Genomic DNA, 12,018 nt, shown 5'->3' on the forward strand with positions numbered 1-12,018 from the left:
TTCTCAAGTTCAGAGATGCGCGAGGCTCTCAAGAGAGACCCCTTGTGTTGCTTCTTCGATATAACATCGGGAACTGTAGGCTACAAGATCCAGTTCTCAAAAGTCTTGTGGACAATGTTTAGAATGAACAATGTTTTTTTCAAAAACCATGCATAAAATACAAACATGTACACACATGTTGCTCACATATTATTGTAGCCCAGTTTGTGCTGAATATAGTGTTTAGCCATTAATATGTTTTTAACAACTGAAAAAAGCACAAATGTCAAGGCATGTTAAAACTTCTCCAGAGCCCAAAATACCCTCAGACCCCAGAGGGTTAAACTCATACCTTAAAATGCATTAGTACTTCATTTATAGGTTTATACATTTTCATGGAATGAATATCATGAATACTGTGTATATACTGTAAAAAAATAAAAATAATAAAAATCAGGTGACCTATAACGTTTGCTTCATGTGGTTACATCAAAATTTTTGCATTCTGAGTTTCAACTGTTAATATAGTGATTTATTGTATGATAGAAGTCAGTTGTGCATAATCTGCTGTCAAACAGTGCCACCTGCTGAAGAGACAGAGTCAACAGCTCTCCAGAAATATTACTTATCAATGTGTCAGCAGATGCAGTTACACTTATACAACATGATTTGTAGGGGTGGGTATTGGCAAGGACTTCACGATACGATACGCATCACGATACATGGACCACGATACAATACGCATCACGATATATGGACCACGATACGATACACATCACAATACGATACACATCACGATATGATTACAGTTCACTAAAAAATTATATCAGTGCTGAAATACTTTGTTACTCTGTACGATCTGGGTAGTATTAATACATCACAATGATAAATCAGTGGACAAATGGAGTCAAAGCGACATAATTCAAAATAAATTTTCCAATTTATTTTTTAAGCTGCCATAACAATATTAACCTGCACTTTAACAGTGCACACATTGCAAACATGAAAATAAAGTGCATATCCTCAGGTACTCTGTCACAATGAAATGTATGAGTAAAACATAGTGCATATTAAGTATTATAACCAAACTTTGTAAAAACATGGATACAGTGACAGGCCTACTTTGACCTCAGATTTTTGTTCAGGAACATAATTTGATCAAGATGCTCTGGTGTAAGTGCACTTCTCTGAGCTGTAATAATATCCCCTGCAGTAGAGAAAACTCTCTCAGAGGAGATGCTAGTCCCCGGGATGCACAGGTATCTCTTTGCAATGTGAGACAAGAGAGGATACTCGCTCTGATGCCCTTTCCACCAGTCCAGTGGATTAGCACTAAGTGGCAGGGGAGCTTCCTCCTTGTATTTTGCCATCTCCTCCTTTGCTTGGTCCTCTGCGGTTTTCAATTTTTTTGCAGCACCTGCAGTAGGGGTGGACAACATAAATCATTAACAATATTAGCACAACAAATTATCATTCATACATTTTATACATCTTCAATATTTCAACATACATTATTTATTAATAGCATAAGTGACCACTCTATGTGCTAGTGAAGTGCAATTTATTCAGGCAGAACACAATACACTTAGAATATTTGTTTATATGTTTATATGACAAGACACTGACCATTCTTTGTAGTTTTTCCAGTGGCCTTCAAAGTATTATCACACTAACCTGCAGCATATGTTTGACCAAGTAAGTCAGCTAGAAAATGCCGTGATCTCTTAGATGGTACTGCAGAGATGTCTTTTTGCACAGGGCATTGATTGCTGTCCTCATCTTCCTCTGGCACCACATTCACATCACTCTCTGTCTCTGTTGTCTCCACTCCAGTATCATTCTGCTGAAAAACAGCAAAGTAATCAACATTAACTTTAAAGAATAAGTAAATATTAATTCCAATATCAAAATTGTGTCATAAATGTTTGACTATCTTTCACTGGAATTTGTGCTTTAAATACTGAAAATGTGAATAGATATTTTTAAAATGTTGTGTATAGATAAATATTGACAAGAGAACAATATTTTGGTGTATGGCATTGTTTATCTTACCTGTAATGCCCCTTTGCTCCTTGTAGCTTCTGCAGTGATTCTAGCATAGATGTCCTGGTGTTGGTCTTCTGAAAGGAAGGGCAGGGCCTTAAACCTCGGATCCATAGCTGAGGCTACATAAAGAGCCTCCTTATTCAAGTACCTCTTGTTAAGATCCTGGCATATGACAGATTTGATTTCCTTTGTCAAACTGGAATCAGCTGGGCTGTCTTGTAGATCATGGATCAGCTGGGCAAGGAGTGGTGCTACAACTGATAGTGTTGGAGTGGTCTCCTCTGACATGACAAGTGTAGCTACCTTCATGGGCTTCATAGCAGTGACAACTTCTTCAGCAGCTGTTATGTCTGACTCAGTGAGGGTGCAGATCTCCTTCTCTGTCTTCCTCAGCTGAGAGGAGGGCAGCATGGATGGCTGGCTGCTGTTCTAAGAAGCGTTGTAGCATGTCATGAGCACTATTCCATCTGGTAACGATGTCAGTGAGTAATTTGTGTTGAGGCAGATTTAGAAGCTTTTGTTTTTCACGCAGTACACAGCTAGCTGTGGGGCTGCGTCTGAAAAAGCTGGTTATTCTTCTCACTCTTCCCAGCAAACGGGCGACTGGTTTTAGCTGCAGTGCGCGCTGTGAAGCCAAATTCAAAGTATGCGCGAAACATTTAAAATGTAGCAAACCAGCAAGCTGCGCTGCTATGGTCATGTTTGATGCATTGTCTGTAACTATAGCGGGGTCCTTGCTTTTTATATCCCATTCCTCTAATGCTACTTTCAACAGCTCGGCGATGTTACTGCCAGTATGGCTCTCATGCATTGCCCTCGTCTGCAAAACATGAGAAATCAGTTCCCAGTTCTCATTAATGTGGTGCGCCGTGATAGTAATATAAGATTCAGTGGCTCTCGATGTCCAACCATCGCACGTTAAGGCCACTCTTTCTGCTGAGGCAAGAGATGTTTTTACTTCTTGCTTCACCTCTTCATACATTCTGGGCACAGCTACCTCAGTAATATGTTTGCGAGTCGGGATCACATAGCGCGGCTCCATGACGTTAACCATATACCTGAATCCCGTGTTTTCAACGACACTGTAGGGCCGCAAATCATGACAAATGAAATGCACCAATGACTCCGTTATTTTTAGAGCTCGAGCTGAGGTAGATGGAAGTTTGTTAGAGATGTTATCCAGTGTAGTCTGCCTGTGTTCGATAGGTTTCGGAAGCTGCTGTAACGTTATATCGGCATGGCGTCTGACAAGGTGCGTTCGCAAGTTGGTTGTGTTACCCGAATATTTTATAGCAGCGTGACAAAGCTTACATATTGCATTGGTTTTATCCAACTCAATGCTGCCAAGTTTGTTTTTAAAACCGAAGTGCACCCACACATCGGCTTTATATTTTGAAGGGGCCGCTGTAATTTTTTCAGCTGCATCTGCCATGCCGCTTCCAGCTTTTCACTCCACCGAAAATGTCTCCCGGCCCTTCTGGGCAGCAAGACATACTGCGACATCTACTGGTACGGAGCTTGTGGTTCACAGTGTTTAAAAAAAAAAAAATCGTTTTTTTTTTGAGCTGGAAATCGATGTAGTATATCGTGAAAATAAATATCGCAATATATTGCCATATCGATTTTTTAGCACAGCCCTAATGATTTGACTGTTTCTTTCATTGTTATGTGAAAATCACTGAGCGTCTGAGGCTGTTAATCCGTCTGCCCCTAAACAGCTATGCAAAATTGAATGCAACATATTATGTATGATGAAGGGTGCTGTTTTGTTTGTAATGTGTATGAAATGGACGTGATTAAATGTTTACCATTTATATTTTGTTTAACTTCTGTCACTGTCAGCATTGGTTTTTCTTTGGAAGTCTCTCTGTCTCTCCTGTGTTTCTCCCTGTGCTGGTTTTATTGGGCACAGACAGTCTTGCTCTATTCACATGCACTAGTGCTATTCATTAATAGCTCTGCTAACACACACACATCCTCTGTTAACACTGCTTTAATGGACACACTGCAATAATGCTTCATTTATTTTTCAGAAGAATCACTATCACATTTGTTCTGATATAATCAGGTTATTGTTTTTTCAGCACTCTTTCTGTTGAGCACTATGATTCTGGTGATCATAAATTTGTTCTTAAAGGGACCGTTCACCAAATAATAAAAATGAAAATTCATCCTCAACATTTTTAACTTCCAAGAGTTTATTTATGTCCTCAGCTGACAGCTTCATTGAATTCTACCCGCTAAACACCAGTTTCATGTACAACAGTAAAGAGAAGATCAGGGGTGCAGGCCTTATGAGAAGAAACAGAAAAACAAAAAGAAAAGGTTTGAGTGGGCAAAGAAACACAGACATTGGACAACAGATAATTGGAAAAGAGTGTTATGGATCTGAACCCCATTGATCTTTTGTGGGATCAGCTAGACTGTAAGGTGTGTGAGAAGAGCCCGACAAGAGACACATCTATGACAAGTCCTACAGGAAGTGTGGGGTGAAATGTCAAGTGCTACAGGAAGTGTGGGGTGAAAGGTCATCTGAGTATCTGGACAAACTGACCGCTAGAATAACAAGGATCTGCAAAGCTGTTATTGCTGCAAATGGAGGATTTTTTGATGAGAACTCTTTGAAGTAGTTTAAGAAGTTCTGAACACTTTATTCAAATTATAATAGTAATTATTCACATTATTAATGTCCTGACTATATATTGTGATCTGATGAATGAAAATTTGGTGAATAAAAGTAACAATTTCTTTCCATGAGAGCAAAATCTGTTCATTATTCCAAACGTTTTGCCACCAGTATATATATATATATATATATATATATATATATATATATATATATATATATATATATATATATATATATATAATTATTTTTTTTTCAAATGTAAGTAATTGTTCTCTGATAATTGTGCCCTCCATTTGAGCTGTTAACCACTATACGGATTACTGAGTCAGTGAGTTTAACTGAATCAATCGGATTCATAAATGAATTATTTAGACTGGATTTGTGAACCACATCATCTGATTCTTTAAAAAGATCTGATTTTCACAATATCGGTAACATTTTACGATAACGTTCCACTTGTTAACATTAGTTATAATGAACAAATCTTTTACACCATTTCTTTATTATCATGGTTAATGTTCATTTCATTATTTAGTGATACATTTTTTTAAATGACGATATACTGTATATCACGTTTTACAAATGTTTATGGAAAGTGATTAAAAAAACCTCTGAATAAATAACAAAAAGTTCTTTTTGATTTAAAATGATGTCAGAAGTAGTGATAGACCGGTCACATCCATTGCAATGGAACAACTTTACACATAAAACATTTATCTTTAGATTTATGCTTTTTAATTTTATAACAAATTTCTATGAAATTGAATGTAAAGATGAGTAATATTTAACTAAATTAAATAAAAACAGACATATTTTATGTTTCATTCATGTAATTCTGTTGAAGATTATACAATTCAATTGAATTGGAATCTGTAATGCGTAAATATCAATAAAGCGTCCTTCATCATTTATTTGTTTTAAATGTACCCCTTTTAAACTGGTAAAATATTTGCCAAGTTGTGTACTCATTTTATCATGGAATGTAAAGTTATTGGAAACAATGGTCACATTAAGTTTTTCATTATTTATCTAATTATAAACATATTCTGATGATTCCTGAATGATGATTACATAATTTTGACAGATTAAAAAAACACAAGAAAGAAAACATTTATGAAATAGAACTACCACATTTGTTTTAATTTTTAACCGTCTTGATGTGTGTCTTCACTCTCTCTCTTTCTCTGCTTGAGCGACAGAGAGAAAAGTGCTTTTATCCAAGACTGTGAGGACAAAGGCACCTTTCAATACAAAAGTATCTAAAGATAGATCAAAATTAAATAATTATTTTAATTTAATTATTATTTGTGGCACAACATCTGATTGAAATGTGTACTATGCAGTGGCATTTTGCTTAACCGTAATAAAAACGATTCTCCAAAAGTTCTAGTGTTTGACACATTTTTACCAATATACTGTGTATATATACAGTATATATATATATATATATCGACTTAACATTTAACATCACCCACCCTTATGCGGACGTCATGACCTTCAGTCAATAATGACTTAATGATCTGTTTCTCACACAAAGCTGTCGTATGACTTCTTAAGACATGGAATATAGCTCCTTAAGTCGTATGGACAACTTTTATGATACCTCAAAGGTGGTTTTGTGACATTTTTGAAGCCATAAAGTGAGAAACAGATCATTCAGATTTCTGGTGAAATTAATCCTTCAATGTCTGGTTTCTCATACAGTGACCTCTCAAGACCAAGTCAAAGAGGAGGCCAGCTCAAGTGTCGACGGTGCTCTTGAAGACGATGATGATGTTGACGAGACATCACTGTTCCAGGAGATTGACAGGGAGCTATCTAATCTGCTGAGCGGCCTGACGGCTCGCAGTCAGCATGCTGCGGCCCAGTGGGGCTCGACAACCACCTCACCCATGATCCCCTGCAACGGACTGAACGAGACGTCGCTGCATATGGCCAATAAGGGTTCAGACCTTAAGAACGGCCAGTCCGAGTTAGCCGGGGACTTGCTTGTGACATCTGGACTGCGTTTTGACTCGTGGTGTGATGCGCTAATAAAGGACCCCAGCTCAATGGTTGCCAGATGCTTCAGCACCGAAATTGCCACTCGAGACCCCGGGATTGCACCGGACAGCCAAAATAAACCAGACGCCAGCCTGACAACAGTAATCACTGGACATGAGGTTGGGGGGTCACCCTTACCCAGTCACTCTGATGACGCCTCTGCTGGGCTCTTGGATGAGTCTCTAGGAGAGTCCAGTAAGATCCTGGCAGAGGTCCCGGGCATCTTCAGCACCTTTCTGGAAGGGGGCAAACTGCAAAAGAAGCCGCCAAAGAAGCTGCGCTTTGTGGAGATCAGGACTGAGAGTGTGCTGAACGGAGAGATGCAGAACGGAGCAGAGCAGAGCGGCAGCTTGAAAGAGGAAGAGAGTCAGGACATGGAGCACGCAGACGCGACAGGAGCGACACCCAATCACAAATCAACACAACATAGCTCACACAGGTACAGTAGCTCTTCACTTCAGTCCTTTACCTGGAAAAATACATTAGATAATCTCATAATCCACACTTTTCGGATTATCATTAGTTGTGTTTCCATCTAAATGTTTTGCATTTTTTAAGTGCATTTCTAAAAATTCAATACATTTTACATTTAGCACATTATCTTCAGGGAGCCGCCTTGTCATGATGGAGCAGCTGTACCTCATTTTATTCAATTCTGCCGTAGATGCTATAGAATAATTATAATATCTGATATCCGCCAGCCTCCGCAAACCTGGGAACATCCGCTCTCAAAACTGTTGTGAGGGATTGTGAGGACCTGCTATGGGTTAAACACTTCCGAATGTCAAGGACTATGTTTGAAGAATTGAGTGCCAATGTCAGATTTTTTGTTCGGCCCGTCACACCAAGTTATATTGCACACTCATAACATGTGCACAGATGGTCAAATCACGTCATCTTGAGAGTTTATTCGCATATCAAGCATTTCCATTCAGTTTCAAAATGTGCATAACATTTTATTGGATGGAAACGAGCTGGTGTCTTGGGTCTAAAAAACAAACACACAATGATGACATAGCAGTTTTATTAATGTGTTTATTAACTTTTTACACAGCATTTATCTTTTAAGTGAGATGTGTTTCAGTAATGCAGGACATGTAGCATATTAAAGTAGTTTATCGTTATTATTATCAAAATATTAAAATGCATGTTTTTCTTGTACTATAATGTGTATTTAGTAACATTGCATCAGAAAGCAGAAATAAAACAATCACAGTTTGCTCTGCATATTGGACACTTAAACTTAAAAATGATTAATACTGTATCTGTCAAAAAACATAATTGGCCAATACAGTATTGTAATAGCATCTCTATTAAACAGTTATTATTATAATACGTCTGAAAAAAAAAAGCAAACAATAAATAATTAGTTCTGAATATTGGTTATCAGATACTTAAACCTTGAAATAGTTAATATCATATCTAGTAAAAGAACAGTGTGGAAAGTACAGTGTTGTAATAATATCTCTAGGTGTTATTATTATTATTATACAGTATATGTCTGCTGGAAGGCTAAACGCTCATAGTTTTCTTCATAATAATAGTGAGCTGTCTTCAGTGTCTTGCAAGAATACATGTGATGTTTCCTTAGAAAGTGGCTAGAGCGAGGTGTCATAGAAGGAACTACAATTTTGGAACAGCTTTCTATGATGCCTTAAAATGCTGTCTAGGTAGTCAGCTCACTAGGGTGTGTTTGTGTTATGGTAATGAATGTAACGGATGACTGCTACTGTATATAGCGTCCTTTCACACATTCAGTTCTCTATTGAAACACTGTGAGGATTCACTTCCTTTATGAACTCTGTCTGTCATTGCTCTTAATATGAACAACTCAAATGCAATAGAGGAAGCATTACAGTGTTTTCTCTGAAGTCAGGAGGGTTTACAATGAAATCACACATTTAACTTCCTTCTATGAGTGAATCTGCTCAAACCTGTCAAGAACATCAAAAGAAAGAAATAAGAAATGATTTTGCTTAAAGACAATGGTAACACTGTACAATAATATTTGTTAACATCAGTTAATACATTATGAACTAACATGAACTAACAATGAACAATTGTATTTTCATGAACTACAGATTAATAAATGTTGTAAAAATACAGAATATTGTTCATTGTTAGTTCATGAATGCATTTACTAATGTTAACAAATGGAACCTTATAGAAAATAAAGTCTGTTTTAAGACTTTTTTCATTGTGACATTATTATATATTATATAGAAGTTGTTTTTTTATTATTATTTTGTAAATTCAGAATAAATGGGAAGTATTAACCAGTAATTAAAATGATTGCAGAGTACAAACTTTTAAAACTAAGTGCATAAAATCCACAAGTATTAAACAGTACAGTTTGGTAAAAGGCAAAGCAACTACATTTACTTCGGCAGTAATTGAACTAAAGTCTAAAAATGACACTCAAACCATTTGTTTAAATCTTACTTTTGACAGAAGTATTATTTTTTTTGAGTGTATCAAAGTATCATGGTATGGAGGTACTAAAAATCATTAAATAAACACATAATGAAATACTATAAACTCATTTCATTTATGAAAAATCAATCCAAAGATAATGCTAAAATGAAATGACACAAACTGGTGATACAATGAAATACAAGGGACTTTTTATTGATTTATTTAGTGTTTAAATGATTCATAAATGTTTTGTATAATTTCATTATGCATTTAATGTTTTAAATATTTTTACATTTATTTCATTTTAAGTCATTTGGCCCTACATCTCAGGGTCATTTTTGTTATACTTCAATTTGTTCTGATCAAAATGTTTTTTTGTTTATGTTTTGTTTTTTTAATGTAAACATGTCTGTAATACTATTATTTGTTCAAGTGTTGTATTAAAGTAATTATGTTTTAATGAGAATCATTATTGAGAAAAATGAGATGTTTATTGTGCATGACAGTAATGAGAATTTTAGGGAAAATCAATGATACAATGCAAAAAATCATAATGATCCTTTAAACTAAGCTTCATGTTCATCTTATTTTATTCATTTGGATTTTGGGGTGAAATATGACCTGGACATTGAAATACTCACTTCCCTAACAGGTAAGTAACCACTGAGAGAATGTCATTATTAACTTCCTGTGTTGTGTGCTGTCATGTAAATTGTTTGTGTTTGTTTCAGGTGTTTAGAAGGTAAATCCACAACAGGTGAGGAGGCCACAGATGTCTTCAGCTGTCAGTTTGAGAACATTCTGGAGTCTGAGCGTCTGCGAGGGACTCTCTACAGCAGTATGGACTCGCTGGATGTGCTGTCCAACTCTGAGCCAGAGCCCACTTCTCAAACTGCTTCAGAACCCTCATTAACCTTTGACATCCCCCTCACGCCCATTATTCAACAGCGACTCAAAGACAGAACTCTGTTCCTGGATGTGGCCGACGCTGACCCGTGCGCAGTTAGCGAGCTGTTGAGTGTCACGGCCACGCAGAAGAGCGGACAGCCGGCTCTGGAGGTCACCTCATCGCTTCTGTCATCGGCCGTTAAGGACACAAGCGCGGCGGGTGCAGCTCTGTTGAACGGTTTGGATGAGAAGGACCCGAGAGACTGGCTGCAGGGCTGTTTGAGGTAAGAACATGCAGTTGACTTGAATTAAAAAGCTTCTTTTGCTTATCAGAAGAAAGGTTTTGTCATGGTTGTGTTGTGTAGCAGTTTTAGCATTGAATGAGGCAGAAAGCATTGAGAAAGCTGAAGTTTTATTTTGATTATACAGCACCCTCTGCTGAATAGTACGATCAACTGCACTTATCCATTCAGAGAGGAAAAATGACTATTAATCAGTAATAACAATTCAATTTGAGTCATTGAGTTTGTTGTTTCTAAAGATATAAACTTTAGAAAGGTTATCTAACTGTTATGTTATGTCAGTTCATTATGTCAGCCATGCGTTGAAGTGATTTAGTACCTAAATACCCCTTATGCATTGCAACATCACTGTAACTCATGGCCTCTCATGGCTTTTATAAAACAAATTCAGCAATGCTCAATAATTGATGAAATATTGGTAATCAGAATAAACAGTACTTTTGGCAAGTAATTTAGTTCATTGATCTAACTTTGTGCTTTTAAGGGTCTTCATTTGCCGCATTAGAATGTGTTCTCTCACAGGTGTGTTTTTATCGTCCAATCCGAATTTTGAAACTGTTTTATGTTATTATCTGGCTTATACATCAGTCATTACATTTATGGTGTTTCTTCAATTTGGGTAGTTTCATGTTCCAGGGGTTGATTTTTATTATCAACTTCAGATTTTTTCTTTTTGTTAAATGAAGGTCTGATTGAAACTGACGCAGAAACTTTTTAACTGGCCTTCATAATTTATTTTGGTCATTTTCACATGCCTTTAATGTATATGTAACGATGATGAGCAGGCAGGACGGGCTGAAGACAGGAACGGACGAGGACGATGATGAAGTCAGAACTCAAGTGCAAAAACATGAATCCAAAACAAACCAAAACAAACATAAATAACTTTTCAACATTTCACCAACAAAATACCTGACCAAACGACAATGGCAAACATGAGGGCGTAAATACATAGACGAGGGTAACATGAGAACCAATGGGAAAACAAGATAACTAGATTACTAAAACATGAACCGATGACACGACATGACTGATAACAATTTAACAAGACAATAAACCAATGAAAACAAGACACATGAACATAGAGGAAACAGGATATCACATGACATGAAACAGGAACTAAATTTTCAAAATAAAAGACATGAACACAAAACATGAACAAAAATACATTTAAACATGACAGTATACATCTTACCATGTTAACTTTGTTCTTGACCAGAAAATACATTTTTAGAAGAAATAACATAAATCTCCTGAGATGCATGTACATACACTGTTGGACAACTGAAGAAAAGAAAACAACAACAACAAACTCGTTTTGAAAAATACAATTTAAGGTTCAATACAAGTTAAGCTCAATCTACAGCAATTGTGGACTAATGTTGATTACCACCAAAATATCATTTGAAATGATTCATCCTTTTCTGTAGAGGGGTCAAGAAGTGCAATTTTTTTTTATAGTTTTATTACCTTCCCTGAGGTCTACTGATAATGTTAGTAATGTTTTTAAGTAATTTAGTAATATATGATTACTTTCCACCCTGTCTCTGGCCCTCTGTATGAAATGTTCGGTTTGGCCTAAGTACCGCCTTAAAACTTCAACGTAAACAAAAGAGAATAAACAAGCCCTTCAACATTATCAAACTAAATTTCAGGGTTTACACACAACACACATTCAACACATTGCACACACACATACAGTTTCCAGTATCATTC

The 12,018-nt window shown here is 36.5% G+C and overlaps 2 protein-coding genes across 3 annotated transcripts in view; one reads left to right on the top strand and one right to left on the bottom strand.

Moving 5' to 3' along the window:
- Positions 1 to 12,018, top strand: part of LOC127637033 (PH and SEC7 domain-containing protein 3-like) — a 162,916-nt gene that overhangs the window by 44,824 nt on the left and 106,074 nt on the right. For both annotated transcript variants that reach the window (XM_052117879.1, XM_052117880.1), the window contains exons 4-5: positions 6,359 to 7,136; positions 9,844 to 10,284. In XM_052117879.1, the coding sequence (XP_051973839.1) occupies positions 6,359 to 7,136; positions 9,844 to 10,284 (1,219 nt within the window). The remainder of the gene's footprint in view (positions 1 to 6,358; positions 7,137 to 9,843; positions 10,285 to 12,018) is intronic.
- LOC127637037 (E3 SUMO-protein ligase ZBED1-like) lies at positions 662 to 3,536 on the bottom strand. Its single transcript, XM_052117886.1, has 3 exons — positions 2,032 to 3,536; positions 1,654 to 1,822; positions 662 to 1,396 (listed from the first exon to the last, which is right to left on the bottom strand). Exons 1-3 carry the CDS (start codon positions 2,434 to 2,436, stop codon positions 1,098 to 1,100), a joined length of 873 nt encoding a protein of 290 aa, XP_051973846.1. The 5' UTR covers positions 2,437 to 3,536; the 3' UTR covers positions 662 to 1,097.

The sequence above is a fragment of the Xyrauchen texanus genome, chromosome 44 (assembly GCF_025860055.1).
Source record: "Xyrauchen texanus isolate HMW12.3.18 chromosome 44, RBS_HiC_50CHRs, whole genome shotgun sequence".
In the NCBI taxonomy this organism is placed as follows: Eukaryota; Metazoa; Chordata; class Actinopteri; order Cypriniformes; family Catostomidae; genus Xyrauchen; species Xyrauchen texanus.

What these genes read in the sequence shown, in the direction of transcription:
- LOC127637037 (XM_052117886.1), bottom strand. Translation starts at nt 2,436, where the DNA reads ATGCTGCCCTCCTCTCAGCTGAGGAAGACAGAGAAGGAGATCTGCACC. An exon ending in GGAGCAAAGGGGCATTACAG is followed by an intron (nt 1,823 to 2,031) that starts GTAAGATAAACA and finishes GCTGTTTTTCAG; the next exon opens with CAGAATGATACTGGAGTGGA. An exon ending in TGGTCAAACATATGCTGCAG is followed by an intron (nt 1,397 to 1,653) that starts GTTAGTGTGATA and finishes CCCCTACTGCAG; the next exon opens with GTGCTGCAAAAAAATTGAAA.